The 16,823-nt window shown below is 40.4% G+C and overlaps 1 protein-coding gene across 1 annotated transcript in view; it reads left to right on the forward strand.

The window, feature by feature from the left end:
* CCNYL1 (cyclin Y like 1) overlaps nucleotides 1-15,972 on the forward strand; it is a 32,775-nt gene extending 16,803 nt beyond the window's left edge. Inside the window, exons 5-10 of the mRNA XM_058840571.1 lie at nucleotides 1,438-1,473; nucleotides 2,212-2,263; nucleotides 5,326-5,445; nucleotides 7,470-7,636; nucleotides 11,285-11,447; nucleotides 14,233-15,972. Of these exons, the coding sequence (XP_058696554.1) occupies nucleotides 1,438-1,473; nucleotides 2,212-2,263; nucleotides 5,326-5,445; nucleotides 7,470-7,636; nucleotides 11,285-11,447; nucleotides 14,233-14,349 (655 nt within the window). The 3' untranslated portion in view covers nucleotides 14,350-15,972. The remainder of the gene's footprint in view (nucleotides 1-1,437; nucleotides 1,474-2,211; nucleotides 2,264-5,325; nucleotides 5,446-7,469; nucleotides 7,637-11,284; nucleotides 11,448-14,232) is intronic.
* Nucleotides 15,973-16,823: the final 851 nt, after the last annotated feature.

Genomic DNA, 16,823 nt, shown 5'->3' on the forward strand with positions numbered 1-16,823 from the left:
CTTGTCATCAGCAAGGGCTTGAGTGGCATTGTAAGGGTTATTTGGGATTTTCTGGGGGTCTTGTCTGTTCCAAAACCAACTGCACCCTTGAATGACAGAAGCACAGCACTGCTTCTGCAGGTTGGTCATGGAAGGGGTGTAGAGGTCTGGGTAATTGACTGCTGGAGGGAGCTCTTGTTTCAGTCACAGAGCTCACCGACTGTCCTATTTCAAAGTTGTTCTCATCGCGAGGCAGTGCAGAAGTGTGTCAGCATTGTGGGCTTGAAAGCATGTGTTGAGGTGGGGAGTTTAGTTCACACTGAAAGCCAAATCAAGAAATTCTTGACCTGGGAAAACTTGAAATGGATTTTTTGTGGAGTTGCAGAAGTTGCAGGACTGCGTTTGGTACTTGCCAGTGGTATTAGTCTGCCCTCTAGTTGTGGAAAGCCAGCATGTTGCTGACTTGGGGTTTAGTGCTGGCCTTTCTGCCTTCTCCTCACATACTTGTTATTTTAGGTAGGTGATAATTATGGTCTCCAATGTAAATGGCTGCTGGGCCTATTTTTTTGGGTACCAGAAAGTCAGTTATTTGCACTTAGATGATACCAGCTGAGAATCGAGAAGAGAGTTTTACCGTGCTTGAGGGGAAAGGAAGGCTGAGTAAGTTGAGGTCCAGAAAGCTTTACTGATTTAATAGTGTTGTAGAGTTTGGAAATGTCTAAGTTCATTTGTTACTTTAAAACATGGTTTCAGACAAAGGTATGCAGCATGTCACTTCTCCTTTTCTAGAGAAAAACAAAACAAAAGCCTAAAAAGCTATGCTTGTGCCATTTTTAAGTGTTGTACAGCTGACAGCAGATCAGAAGTTTTTGTGACAGGTTCCTGTGATGGCAGCATTCATGTTATCAGCATGAGTAAAGAATCTGAAATTGGCCACAGCAGACGAGTGTTACTATATGAAACCTATTGCCTCATTTAGCAGAGACTGAAATCTGTTCTTGTCCACTTCTTGGATTATGCTGGCGTAACACCATCTCTTTTTTAGACAGTTCCTAAATTGGACAACCAGACAGGGTTACAACATCTGCAGAATCTCTGTAATGGTATATGTAACACCAAGGAGAGATTACATTTTAGTTGGGAATAGTCCACATTTTCACTAAATATCACCTAATCAGGAAATGAAAATACATGTTGAAAATGCCACTTAACAGTTATTTTGTTGCATAAATATCTGTACAATGAATGTAAAAGTAGTTTGGCTGCCAGATTTGATTTGGCCAATTTCTGTCCAGACAGTTAAACATCAGAAATGAGATGTGTAGTACTTGGGGATGTGAGAGGAGGTCACAGCAAAATGGATCTGTAACACTATGCACTGAATGACAGCTTTTGCAGTGGAATAGTGTACATGGAATATGCTTTGTTAAATCTTTATTCTTCTTTTCTGTTTTTTAGTGTAACATTAGCAATATTCTACCATATAAAGAACAGGTGAGTGAACTATTTCTTTCCTGAAATATGACTTTCCTTTTGAACCAGGGATATAAAAAGATAGAATCACTAGGAGTGGAAAAAAACTCTAAAGATCATAGAGTCAAATGTGGTCTTGGTCACTTCAGTGACAGCTGGTGAAAGTTAAAGGAGGTGAAAACTCCAGCACTTCATGCTGTATCTGTTTCCTCATTGTAACCCCTCTTGAGCAGCTGTGGAAGGGTCAGTAATGCACCCATCCAATGGCACATAAAACTCCAAAACAGGGAGGCAGAAAAACACACTTAACTCACCACAAATCAGCCTTTGGCCTTTGTTTAGCTTTTCCTGAACACAGAGGTAAGGATTAGCTTTGATGGGTGAAGGAACACTCTGTCCATATACAAATCACTCTTGCCATTACAGCCAGTTCCAGCATATGCTTCTGAATTACAGCTGACTTTTTGAAGTAAATGCTATTAATGAGTTTCATCTGGTTTCACATTTGGAGGGAGAATTTGTAGTAAGCATAATGCAAGAACATGGAAAGCTATTCATTGTTTAGTTCCTTAAATATTTCATTGTAAGGACTCATCACTAAATGCTTTGCAAAAATACTGGGTAGCTCCATACCATACTCTAGGAAAAACTGAACTATAAAATATATCTCTTGGTCCTCTTTAACGAACAATGTTTTTTAGTAGAGCATAGCATTGCCAGTTAACTCTTATTGCTAAACCAGAGATTTTTGTTTTGTAGAGATTCTGACAGATCATTGGATATTTTTGATGAAAAATCTCATCCTCTTACAGTAAGTGTTATTTTTGGATCCTATGAATGTGTATCAATAACATTTTGATTGTATTCTATAAGTAATAAAAATGTATTAGCACCAGGCCACAATCAAATTAATCTTAAATTGTCTATATATAATACAAAGTGCAAACAGTGACTTTTGAGATCAGCTAGATCATGAACAGAGCCCAGTCTTTATAAATGTTACAAACTATGTTTGACTTTTATGCTTTGACTATAAACAGAAACAAGCACGTGCCCAATTCTTTCGTATTCCATGCCTGAAATTTCTTGTCCATCTCTTTTCTTTCCCTCCTTAATACTGCTTTATTAGAAGTGTTTTCTGTTTCTGTAGGAGGACATGGTTAGTAGGTATGTGCCTAACCTTTTAAATGACAGCAGACTGGAGAATATAATACATGAAGTATCTCACAAAGTAGGCAACAGTGAGTTTGGCCTTTAAAAAAACATAAAGGCAATATTTTAAAGCATATATACTTAAGACTGCTTGCAGTAACAGCAAGGAGCATTCAGGATGTGATTTTAATGTGACTGGTCCTGGTACACCTTTTTTGACATTCTTAGTGATGCAAAACCTCATAGTACAGGGAAACTTAAGAGTGGAGCATGTGCTTTTCGCATCCAGTTTGAGCACTCCTAGCTTAATGCCTGTCCTACAGAACCACTTCCTTTGTTTTTCATGTGAAATTAATTTAGCAAAGATCAAGTGGCTTTAAAATTTGAATTTGTTCTGGGGCTTACCTGAGTGAATGCAGTACAACCTGTTCCACAGATTTTGCTTGTTAACAGACAGATTTTAATAAACAATTTAATATTTTAAGTTTGTTGGAGTTTCATCCCTAAATTTGACCCATTGTGCTAGGAATTGTACAGTACAATATAAACAAATACAACTCTTCACGCAATTAAAAGACAGGAGAACTTCAGGACAAGAGCTATATTAGCCAAGATTTGTTGTATGGACTGTTGCACTTCAGAACAAAAAGTGTGGACCAAAACTATTTTAAATGCCTGAGTCTGTTGTTGTGCATTCAAGATTATTTATGTAAGATGGACTCCATCAGACAATTTCTTTATTTAACAACCTGACATCCTTTGATCCTTTCATATAGCCTACCTCCTGTTTAATGAGAAGAAAATCATTGTGTCCTCTGGGGAGCACTTAAAGGTCTATTCTATCTTACTGCAGCATACAGACAGAAATAGAGTTATGGCTGATTGTCACCCTTGTGAGGGAAAGGCACACATGGCTTGTTAGTTTCCATAGCAATGGTGTTTTGCCTGGGTGCCTTCTGTTCCTTCAGAAAGGTTAATTAGCAGGAAGAAATCTCTGAACACCTTGTCTTCTAAAGATGCAGTCACAAGGAGTCCAGACCAACTCTGTTGACCCTAACAGGACCTAGTTACTGGTATCATGGATTTAGTCACAAATACCATCTTGATGCTTCCTTTCTGAGTCCAGTGTCTTGTCTAGGACAATTTAAAAGGAGAACACTATGGAATAAGTTGCCTCCCTATGTAGGTTCAACAAATCCCTTTCCACTAATAAGGAATGAATACAAGTAGATGTAAGTAAAAAAAAGAAGAGTTTACTAACAAACGAAACAGCGACAGGTGAAAACTAACAGTAAATAAATAGCAAACTGCTGAACCTTGTGGGAACAAGGAGAGACCCATAATGCCAGAAATACCCTTCCCAAGATGAGAAAGCCACTAACTGCAGTCTCTGTGAGACCAGGAAAAAAAGCACCAAAAAGAGAACCCAAAAAGGGCCAAGCCTGTGCATAAGGCAAGACCAAGCAGCTGGCAGAGCCAAGACCACACAGCAGCAGGACCCAGCTGCCTTCCAGAGCTGAGTTTAAAAACACCTGGGATAGCAGCCACCCATCCCCAGCTTCCCACAGCAGAGTCCTAAAGAGACCATGACAGTTTTTGGGCACAGATAATGGGGAATACAATACCATTCTGGGTTACCTCAGGACATCCAATCAGCAAAAATGTACTTCTAGATGTGCTTTTGTACCATTTGTAGCACAGGAATGAGCAGTGTTCCTGCTCATGCTATTCCTAATGTTGCATGTTCCCCTTGCAGAGATAACTTCTGTTGGTTAGTGGTGTATTAGGAGGCTGTGTGGGCAGTACAAAGTTAACATTTTACTGTACATTTTACTTGACAATGCTCCCTGGCTATTTTAAACTACAAAATCACAGGAAAATGCTGCTTTGCTTACATTACAACTACTAACTTAGTGTCAAGCAGGTATGCTGTTGTCAGCTGCTGTGCCAACCATACTGCAGGTCTAACTTGGACTGTAAACAGAAATATATTCAGTATCAGTCTTGCAGAACCAGTGTGCAGAGCTGGAGCTCTTGAAGTTCCATCCCTCCAGAAAAAGTGCCAAGTATGAGAACGTATCTCAAACACTTTAGGATTGCTTTTACAGACTGTTTATTTCTGAACTTCTCCCCTGTGTTTAGAAACAGTTTTAGCACCCTGTTGGAGTTAAATCTAGTTGTTCATTAGCTTTGTTGTCTTTCTGGAGTCTCTCAAGAATGAGTCCTATGAAGACAGTATAAATTACCATCTGGTTCTACCTGTGACAGAATTATTGCCATGTCTTCTTCAGCACTTCCTCAGCTGGAAGAGGAATCTCATGAAGTCTGTTAATTTTGCCTTTTGAAGAGCCACTGTTTTCCCTGGTGTGTATATACCTGTAATTTTCTTGCAGGGAGAAGCGTTTGTTTTTTTACATCTCTTTCAGTCTGAAGAATGTTCCATGGACAATAGTTAGCACCTGCTGTGATGATGGTAGTTCATGCTCCTTCCTGTTGGTCCTACAGATCAAACAAATGTTCAGAAGAGAGGTACCAGCTAAAGCTAGTGTGTTTTGTTTGGAATGTTTCAATATTGCAAGGCTGCTTCTTTCAGTGCATAGCTCTGTTCTGCCTCTGTGACAGGAGATGGGTGTATACACCCCCATGAGAAGAAACAACCTGGTCTTTAGAGTCAGGGCTAAGTAAGACAGATTTTCAGTAATTCCAAGAACTTTCTTTCAGCGGGAAGAAGTCCCAGATGACTACTACAAGCATGACCCTGACCACAAGCACATCTACCGGTTTGTTCGGACGCTCTTCAGCGCAGCACAGCTGACAGCGGAATGTGCAATAGTGACACTGGTAAGAGGTGCCCTAGTGCTGCAGTGTGAGCTTTTGGAGGACTTGCCTCTCTCCTCAGTAAGAGAATCAGGCTGAACTGACATTTAAATAGTTAAGAGCATCTCATGAAGCCCTATTAATGAAGGCACAGTACAAGTGAGTTCATTAGAGATTTCTAAGTAGTCACAGAAGTGATTAAATAAAAGAGCAATTCCCTTTTCTGTATATAAATAGTTAGTGCCTAATTACTTGTCCAATAAAATCCTGTTTGTTTCATAATACAGAACTCACTGAAGAAGCTTGAGAAGAGCAGAATAGTGGGATGCTGTAAACAGTGGGGTGTGATGAGGTCATACAAAAACATATTTTTTCTTTCAGCTGTGTGGAGGGGAAGGTGTGAGTTTTGAGTTCATCTTAACCAGAACAAGTAATACTGCCTCAAGGGATCAAGAGTCAATCCTATAGGAACTCTAGGAGTGGATCTTTCTCATTATTATGTTCTTCAATCATTGCCACTTTTCTACCAAACTTTTTTTTTTTTTAATTAAGCCAAAGAGGCTGTAACTTTTTCCACGGGTGACTTGGGTGTACTTAGAATTTAAAAACAACATTAAGATAATAATCTCATTACAGTTTGTTGTTTGATTTCAGAAAGCATGGTGCATTTAAAAATTTATCAATGACAATGAGTTTTTATTTTTCTATATATGTGTGTGTGCGTGTATGTATATATGTACAGGGAAGGAAATTTAAAACCCACAACATATATAACTGGTATTTAGACTGTCTCTCAAACTGCACTTCGTTGCACACTAAACTTCAGTCTTCGTTGTGGCTTCTTTCTGAAAAACAGGTGAAAGGAAAACAGAACTTTCGCCAAAAGACAATATAGCAATTAAGCAAACTTAGCTTGAAGGACTCTCTTTAATAAGGAAATTAGTAGTTAAAAAGGCTGAATATTTAAGAGCTATTGAAACTCTGAAAGTAGTTGGAGGTTTTTGCTTTTTCAAAGACAGGGAAGCAATTTTGACAGAACAAGATGACAGCTAACCCTGAGCAAACTATGTGAAGTGTTTACAAGAAATGGAGTTCGTTTTTAGAGTGAATTTTACCACTAGATGGCCCTGTTATTATAGGAACACCTTTAGGCTATTAGACGGCTACAAGCCAAGGATGTGAAGAAAGCATGGGGAGACCTCAGTGACAAAGATTACTTCTTCACTTAGACCTTAATAGGTGGAGCTTCCCTTACCCACTAATTTATGTGAAGCTACATTAGAAACTTGGATTTAGATGAGGGAATAGAAAATTAAAAACAATTCATATTAAAATTTGAAAGTGCATATTACTTAGTACATAGATCATTATAGGAGCATGAATAATAGAGAACTTTCAAGAAGGAGAGAGATTCCATATCCTAGAGTTGGTTTGAGATCTCATGGGAGGAAAAAACCATGGCACATCTTTGGACTTTGGTATGTCTCACTGCCTAAGCAGTTGGTGATGGAGATGAAGGAGTTGAAGTCTGTTCTATATAGGGTAAAACAGAAATAGCACTAAAGCCCTTTCTTTGTGGAAAGACAGCAATTAACATATCTTTGTCCCATCACTAGAGATCGAAGTGCAGGTTTTAGCACTTCCTGTTAAGCTACAGTGCTGAACCTTAACCATGATGAAAGGCTAATGTGATGTTGAGTGATTTGCTATCCAGGTAGGCCCTAATGAGAACGTGCCAGTGAAATGTGACTCGGTGACAGAGCTGTGTCTTCCTGAAGGAGCAATGCTCACTGCTTAGAACTCTCACCTCACTAGCTATTATGTGCCCTGGTGGTCCAGCTCTTGTGGGATAATAAAAAATGGAACCCATAACTCCTGAAAATTTGGATTCTTAAGTGTAAGTAGTAATCACAGACACCAATACACTTAACAGAAGTAAATAATCATACTGGACTGGTATGTTTGCTGCTCAGCTCTGCTCCAGGTTGTAATTCCCCACATACAATTTTTGAGGTTTTGCTTAGTTTTTTTCATTCTTCTTTCTATAGGTTTATTTGGAAAGGCTTTTAACCTATGCAGAGATTGACATATGCCCTAGTAACTGGAAGAGGATAGTCCTAGGAGCTATTCTGCTTGCTTCTAAAGTCTGGGATGATCAAGCTGTGTGGAATGTGGATTATTGCCAAATACTGAAGGACATTACTGTTGAGGACATGTAAGTTGTAATGTTTGGGTAATCTGCAGTGGTGAGGTTTTGGGCAGTTTTTGTGTATGTGATTTTTTTTGTTTGGTTCGTGGTTTTTTAAATAGCAATTTTTGTGATCATGCTGAAAAAATCTCTCTCTGTTGCTATGATATAGATATAAGGTTTATATTTAGTGTCTGGCCTCATTCTTCTTCATTTCTACCTCAGGAAACTTTGGATAATTACCCTACTTTGAGACAAATCTGTAGTAATAATTTTAATGACTTGCTTGTGTGGCTTCGAAGTTAGTTTTCTTTACCTTCTTTATCTCAGTCATGAGCCATGGTACTAAACTAAATTTATAGTCTTATCAAAACGTTTTTTTAGAAGGGAAAAAAGTGAACTAAATTTGTCCTCTGCCTTTTCTATTTTAGAATTTGAAGAATTGCAAGGTAAACCATAATTTGTGACTTTCATGTGTGCTTGTGTATCCAGTTAAGCATCTCAAGGTCTGAACTCCTAGTGCTGCTGCTGGCAGGCAGGTGTCTGTGTGAGTAGCTATGGTTGCCTGTGTTACACACAGCTACTGCTACAGCTTATCCTCTCTGGGTAGGTTCTTAGTTGTGCCTAAAGTGCTGAAAACAAAGTCCTCAGTCTTATTACTGCTTGTTTTTGTAAGGCTGTTCCTTAGATGTATTTTTGTCTTAGATGTCAATTTCAGTTTTTCAGAAATTTTGAATTGCCTTTTCTTGCTGCACTCAGTTTTAAGCCAGATTCTGTAGTATGGGAAGATATTCATCCTCATGGCTCCAGGCTCATACTGTGGGCTGGAGGTGTGTTTATGAGGTGGCTCATTAGGTTTTCTGTTAAATTCCTTCTCACAAAGTTCTATCTCAGAGCTTTGAAACATCAACATTTTTGTTTTAATTCTATTTGCTAGCTTGTTCTCCTATTTCTCTTATTATGACAGGTAGAAATTATACAAGTCCAGCTTAAAACACAGGCTTTCTGGCCTTGCTGTCTTGACATGCTTTGTATGTGTTTGAGTTTAATCACAGTGCTGTGCCCCAAGCACGTGTCCATGCCTGTGCAGTGACAGCCAGTTCTAGCACAGGAGCAAACTGAGCTGGCAGAGCTCTGCACACAGCTCTGGGAGGCTGCCTGTGTCATGGGGCAGTGTTCTTGCCCCTAGCTCTCTTCCCTGGATTCAGCCCAACCTAATGCTTAAAATACAGTAAGTATTTAGTAATTTGGGCCTCTTTAGGAGGAGGAATATCTAGTTTTCTTCCTTTTAGATGGGGGGCTGTATTTCTAAAAATGAGGGAGTTTTCTGCAACAAAGGAATTTTTATTGTTCAAATTATTTCACATCTCAAAGAGCAACCACTATTACTTGTTTTATACATACCCCTTTCCTAGGAGTTCTTTGTCTCAAAATGCAGGACTGTGGCAGCCCTGCTTTTGGGAAAGCATAATTAGTGATTTTATGCAATGTACATCTTCACTCAGCCTGGCCCCGAGTGCTCATCTAGCTGAGGAACGTACCTGAAGCGTTGCTGCAAATATCTCTGAGATGGCTGAAGTGGGATCAGCAAAGCCAGGAGTGCTGGAGTGTACATCCTGCTCTTTTGATGTTTCTTCTTCTAGCCCTATTTGGGACAAATCAAATTGATAGCACTGAAAATATAACAAGCAGTATATTTATTCTCTATTGCCAATGCTCTGTCTCATGAAATTGTCAGTACTTGCATTTTCAAAGCAGTGATTATGGTAAGGAAAATAGATGGAATTTCCTCCAATTTGAGGATGGGATTTTTGTAATCCCATCTCATTTGAGATGACTTAGACCTTTGAATTTAGGTATGGGCAGACACTGTACTACCCCCTTCCTGACAGTGGCAAAGGGTGTTCATCGCAGGCTCTGCAACTGGATACAAGACCCAGGCCTGGCAATTGCCAGATGTGGTCATTTGCCTTTGCCTTATTCTACTCAACATAGTTGAAGTGGTCACCTAATTTTTTCTATCACAAGCCCTTTTCTACTTGACCAAGGCAAAGGTGGGGTTTTTTAATGAAAGACATTTTTCTTTTGGGTTTTGGGAGATAGTTTTTTGTTTCGTTTTATTTTTTTCTAATGGGAAAAAAATCAAAGGAAATTCAGTTGACATTTGGAAGTCATCCTTTGTCAGAACTTGCTAGCTTTGATGAGACCGAATCCATAATTGCTGAAAAATTAACGGTACAGCTGCTAATCTTGCCACAATTGTTTATGAGGGGACACATGCTGTTCATTCTTTAGGCTACATCTATTTGTAAATAAGGCACAGAAAAAACGTGGGCATTATCCTTTTCCAGGTTTTAAACCACTGTTAATAGACTTGTTAATCCAATGAAGAATTGTATTTTTACAGAATTAAAATGTATTAGCCTAGTGAGTACAAAAGGGGCAGTGAAGAGCATTTACTCAAGGGGTAAATCAAGCTCTGATCAGCTGATCATCAAAACATTATCTGATTTACATTTCTATAGGCTTATGACCATATGAACAGGAAATTAATTTTGGCACTAGGTTCAATGATACTCAAGTCTGCTACGATAGAAGGAAGCACAAAGCTGCTATTCATATTGAGACCCACCACCCAATATATGACAACACAGACAATTCCTTGATTTATTTGCCCCCGCATTGATAGGTAAAGCATCCATTTTAAAAGCTTCCAAAAAAGCAGTAACAACCTTGGCAGTGACTTGGTGCATTTTCTGGTGTATTCACAGTTGGCCTATACAGCTCCTAAATTCTGTTGGAACAGATTTTGCTACCTGTTAGGGACTGCTGTTGTTATTGAACTGAATTGCTCGCTTTGGGTACCACCAGTTTCTTTTTGGGTTAATTTGTAAAACATTGTTTTTCCTCTGTGGAATATCTCTGCTTTAGCTGACCACATTACAGTAGCTGAAGCAGTTTTTTTCATGTCATGGCACTCTCCATGCTTTCCTCAAAGTATTTTGCCCAGTGAAAACAGACAAGCAAGTAAAAACTGGACAGTGCCCTTTGACATAGTACTTTGTTATCCTGCCTAATGCTATTGAGGAGAAAATTCCTTCTCCCACCTAATGCTGCTTATTTATTTATTTATTGGAGATGAATCCATGTTGCTTCAAGAGGCTTTTTTCTGTGAGATAATAGCAGCAGCTCTTCATAGATCCATTTGTTGCCGTGGTGATCTGCCTACTCCTTTTGTTAGTCCGCCTCTACTTCAATAAACCCCCTTCCTGTTATCAGCCTGGTGAAAATGTCTGCAAGTTCTTCAGAGCTAATAAACAGCATACATCATTCCTTTCATCTGATCACTATAGTGTGGGGCCGTATGAGAGTGAGAATGGCGCATGAATTGTACAGCTGCACTAATGGAACTCTGAAGAATGAACCTCCCCGCTCAGCCAAGCGAGTGCACGACAGGGCACTGCCTTCCGAGCCGAGCCGGAGGTGCCAGGACTCAAAAGCTGCACCTTGTTTTGAGCACCAGGGAATGACCTGTCTCAAAACTAATAATGCAGAGCTCTCGGTGACCTGTTTCAAAGTTGCTGGGTTTAAAACAGGCTTGAGGTCTCTTCAGTGTTTTCAGCCAGCTAAAACAATCTTTCTTTTCCTTTGTCTCCTGTCCCTTACGCCTCCTAGGAACGAGATGGAAAGACACTTCTTGGAGCTACTGCAGTTTAATATCAATGTTCCTGCCAGTGTTTACGCCAAATACTACTTTGATCTTCGCTCCCTAGCAGATGACAATAACCTAAGCTTTCTGCTGGAGCCTCTCAGTAAAGAGAGAGCACAGAAGCTGGAGGTAAATGGTCTGAGAGTGGCTGATTAGGGGACTCCTCTGTCTTGTATGCGTAGTAAGAGCATCTGTTGCTAGTCATGTTAAATGGCAGTTAGAAAAACTAAAAAGCTTTTGGATCAGTTTATTACAGGGTAATTTAACCCCTTTATAAATACAGTTAGCACTTCTGAAACCATGCCTAGGCTAAGCTAGAATTCTGAGGAAGGGAAGGGTTTTGGAAGAGATTACAAAAATCTAACTGATAGCAAAATAAAATGGTTGTTATTTTGGGAACCGTAGTTCAGCTAGGCTACTTAAGATTGAAAGGATTAGTGTCATATGTAATGGATTGTCTGTCCTTCCCTGGTCACAGTCTGTATTCCAAGCACCTAGAGACAGTCACACTAAGACCCTTCTAAATACTACCAGCTGAAGGTTTCCCACTGCATCCCACTGCACAGCTGCTTTTAGATTTAGAGGGAGCGCTCTTACTGCTCTCATGGTTTAATAAACAACTTGTCTGGGGGCAGCTGCAGAAATAAGTTGTGGCTTCCCACCTTTCCAGAGAAATGTTGCTTTAAGATAAATTTTTGGAATAGCTCCTCCTTGGGAATCCTTCAGAATGCCCAGAGGAGTGTAAATGCAGATTACTGTCCCTTTCTGCTCCTTGGCAAAGGCTGCCCTTGTGGGGAGGCCCTGCAGCCTTCTTGGCACGAAGGCTCATTTTAAAAAGCTTTAACTTTTGCAGAGTCAGTGATCCTAGTTGCTGGAGATATGTAAGACATTTTGAAAACATACAAATTACCTGAGTTCCCAGGGAAATTTCTTGTTGGATCAATGCAACCTTTCATCTGTCCAGGTTTAATTGATGACTCTGCATGTTGTTTTGTTGACCTTTCAACAAAAGCATTACCACAGGCCCTGTGTACACTGATACCATAGTCCCTTTCAGAGAGGGGTGTGCTGTGGATTCCTGGATTATATTGTTCTGTTGTCCAGCCCCAATAATTCTGCCAAGGGCTAGGGATTTTATTTTGTCCCATAAGTGCCTGAACTTCAGGAGTAAGTGTGATCCCTTCTGGTCCTTTGGAATGATAAGTATGATATGCCTATGAATTCCTCCATTTAAAGTTAAGCAATGCAGCTCTTCTGCTTTGTGTCTAACTCTTGTTACTTGCACTTTAAGCTAACACTGTCACCAATTGTAAATGTGGTTGTAGGGCAGTTCATAGTCCACAGGAAATTGTTTACTGAACTGCTCAGTGCCAGGGCATAAGTGGATGATTTACAGATTGTGAGCCTGTTTTGTTTCTTCTTTCTTAGTATTTGGGGGCTTGGTATTTGAAACCAGAGTAATTTTCAGTACAGTATGTAATTTGCTATCATGCACTTACTAATGCATGCATATTGGACATTTAGGGGCTTAATTCTAAAATGTGATAAATATTTAGACTATTTGCTAAATTTTTTAATTCCACCTTTTGGTTAGAAGCACATAAGCCGTTGATAGGAGCCTGTATAAAGCAGTGAATTGGTGAATTCCAGAAACTGAAAACTGATTTACACCATATGGGCAACTGGGGCTAAATATATCAACACAGGTTGCTGTGTGATTGATGTGCTAGCATTAAAGCAGGATGGAGAGTCTGTCTGGTCTTGCACCAGGAGCTCATGCCGCCAGTGTCTCAAAGAATGCCACTCTTGAGCCAAATGCATGCCTCCAGAAGGTCAGCAGAAATAAATGTAAATAATTATTTTAAAATACACTTAGAACTTTATTCATGCTCAGAGTGCTTTTCACCTTTTGAACTTGCAGAACACTGGGCTGTGCTGAATGGGTGCTGCCTTAAAGGGAAGGTGTAGGCTTGTAGCTGAACACAGGACTCTGAAAGTTCATCTGGTGATAGGTGGTAAATTATTAATGGAAGTAAATGTGCAGGGCTGAAATTCAGTTTGACTTTTTTATTACAAGTATCCTTATTAATTTGCACTGATAATGCCTGAAGGCTCCAATCAGAAACAGGCCTTGCAGGGGAGGAGACACAACCTTTTTTTGACAACTGTGTTATTAGGATTTAAATAACTAGGCTTGTTACTAGAATAGCTAGATAAGCAGGGCAGAGACAAACCAATAAATGGATGAAAAAACTTAGCACATGTCTACATGTGCTAATATTTAATTGCTATAATAAAGTACCACGGCTGCCCTCCCATATGGGAATATGTTGGGAGTGAGGGCGTAGAAAAGGTAAAGGCAAAACAGGCACCCTAATAGAAACTAGAAAGTAGTAGAAATTCATTTCCTTGGCTTGCTTGCCCTGAGTAGCCAAGGGTAAGATGCCTGAGGGAGCGCAGAAACCTTTTCAGTTTGTACCTTTTCTCTCAGGGAATTGCCTGTGTGTGTTTTTGCACTGTTAAAATATTTTTTTGCGCTGCTGCATATACCAGACCCAGATACTAGGGGTGATTTTCAGCATAACTTCCACAAACTTGAGTCTGAAATAGATCCAAGTTTTTCATTAGATAGTGAGACTAGTAGAATAAAGAAGATACTTGCATATGGAAACCACTCACCTTCTTTAGGTCTACCTTTCTGATGGCTGGGGTTCATGGTGACCTGGGGACAGACCCCATTATTATTTTCCCTCCAGAGTAGTCCCTATTTATTGTTATTCTGGGTAAAAGCCAGGAGTGTCACTGCTGCAGAGCACCTGTGCTGTTGGTATTGCACTGCTAGTAAAACCTCCCTTGGAATGTTCAAACTTTCCTAATACAGACTTTTCATTTTGTGTCTGTCTGTGGTGCCCAGGCAATCTCCCGGCTGTGTGAAGACAAATACAAAGACTTGTCAAAAGCTGCTATGAGACGATCTTTCAGTGCTGATAACTTAGTTGGTATCCGCCGTTCTAATGCCATCCTCTCCTGAGGAGAGAGCAAGCTGCAGCACCAGGAGCCAGCATCCACACGAAGCGGAGGAATCCACCACTCCATGCACACAAGCCAGCGGTGATGGTGTCTTCCAGCAAGAGGAAGCGAGGAGAGCCAATCAGCCAAGGGAGCCCAGAGCTTGAGGAACATACTTGGTGCAAAAGACAAGACCTTTGTCAAATCAACTCTCTCCGCCTTCTAATGTATCCAGAGGTGCAAAAACAAACTTATCTCTTTTTCTCCCCCACAGATGTTTGCTTACTATGTAGGCCTATAGCTGTGAACTCTTGAGGTTTTTAATAATAAGTAGTTTTAAATTTTAGAATTTAAACACTAACCACATGACTATAGTTACAATGTTCTTCCCTCCTCTCCCCTGTCATCCAGAGTCGCACTGCATTTGTATTTCAGGTCAATGCAGTGTTAACAAAAACAACACCTGGGACTCTTAAAAGTATAAAGCCGCTCTGGAGCTGAAAACAGTAGCATAGACACGTGTTGATGGCTTTTCCCTGGTTTGGCTACTAAAAGCTGCTATTATTGGTGATGTGTTCATACCAAGAAGCTGCCCAGCAGGAAGGAATTCCATCTCTGCACCCACAACTTCACTCCAGTAAAGATTGTCAAAAGACTTTGAATGTTTTGACTGGGGGCAGAGATACGGTTTTATGTATTGTTAAAATGTATAGGGTCCATGCTGCATTTCTTGTGAATTATGGTGCTTCTCTCATTTTCTAATACTTATATTGCTCTGGAAGAGATGTAATCTGTGTATTTTTCTGAGGCATTGAATGAAAAAGCTGGTCTGGAAACATCATCACCATCCCAAACAGTGTAGCAATCCAGTGGTGAATGGCGTGTGTGCAGCACTGCTTCTCTGAGTTCTACTGCAGATCTCTTGTGCTATATACAGTGAGTTCCTAAAGCTGATGTTGTGCATCCATCTGGCTCTCCTTGGGTTTCAGTTTCCTGGGAGGCAGTTACATTCATAATGAGACAATAATGAGTTTGAGAATCCTGGACTACCTATCAAGGTAGATGGAAAAATATTGTGTTCAACTGAGAATTATCAAAAAGCTTTCTATAAACCTTATTTTTTATTTTCCCAAAGTGAATTTTATCTTGTGCAACTGCTCTAGAGGCTTGAGATTTGCTCTTTTTGAGACTTTGGAACAGAGCTTACTTACAAGCTCTGAACTGAACTCTAAACAGGATAAGTATTAGACTCTTCCTGTGACAAACCTTTGTAGTATCTTCCCTTCTTGGATCCAAATAGGTTCTAGGCAGTGTCCTAGGAGCAGATCTCCCTCTGAATGACACGGGTTTTGTGCACTTCCTCTTACAGCCAAGGCCCAGAAACATACACTGAACAACAAGTCCATCTGCCTTTGGGAGTGGGGCTGAGTGCCACCATCAGTGTGGCTGCACTCAGCTGTTCAAGTGCTGCATACAGCCTTTTGCAGTATGCAAATGTGCCAGCCCCTGGCTCCCAAACCCACGGAACTTGGCACTTCAGGTATCGATCACAATTCAATATTGAAAATAACACTACATCTTCAGGTGGTTTTCCTTTCTCATGTTTGTATTAAAAGAAAAGCTAATAAACTCTATTTTAATTAAAGTTAAAGGTGAAAGGTGTGTTCTGTACAGCTGTTGGATTCCACTGCCCCTCAAAAAAGGAAAAAAAAAAAAGAAAGAGAAACCCCAGTGGTGTGTGTTAAGGTCTCTCCATTCCCCACACCAGCCTATCACCCTCATTTGTTCCCCATGGGCTTGGCAATGTCTGGCAGCCCTGCATGGCTGCCCAGCTCTTCCCACATGGTCTTTGGATTTAGAACCTGACTTGGGCTGCTCAAGTAAACCACTCACTGACAGTTTCTTTGCACTTCAAAGGTCTTTAAGTAGGGCCAGTCTCTCTGGAAGCGATTTGATGGTTTTTAAGTACTCCCTTGAGGAGCACGAAATTGGAAGCTACAAGTGACCAGCTCCTGGATTGACTTGTGACCTAATTGCTAACGAGCTTTGCTTCCCTCAGCACTGCCAGGTGCCTTCAGCTCTGTGGGGTCGGTCTGGTGCACTCTGCTGTGGGGCTGCTCCAAAAACAGCCACTCACTGTGAGCGGCTCAGCAGAGACTGGGGGCACTGGTTTCCCTTTTTTGCCAGATGAGATGGAGACTCTTCCTGCTGATCTAGATGGCAGATGAATGACATCTCAAGCTGATGGCTGCTTCTGCAATACATCCTGCAGGAGACAGCTGCTGTGAACCTGATTTTGCTTTGAGTATTACCTGGCTTTAGTTTTACTGTAGCCCAGAGCACATTATCAGTGGGATTTTGATCTGTTCAGCAGATACTAAGCAGGCCTGACCTCGATCTCAGCTTAAGAGGGAAAAAATAGCAATTCCATTTACCCTTCTGGTACCCCTAAAAGAATTAGATTCTGGAAAACACAGCCACTGTATTTCTTAGCTA

Source organism: Poecile atricapillus, chromosome 5 (assembly GCF_030490865.1).
Source record: "Poecile atricapillus isolate bPoeAtr1 chromosome 5, bPoeAtr1.hap1, whole genome shotgun sequence".
NCBI classification, from domain to species: Eukaryota; Metazoa; Chordata; class Aves; order Passeriformes; family Paridae; genus Poecile; species Poecile atricapillus.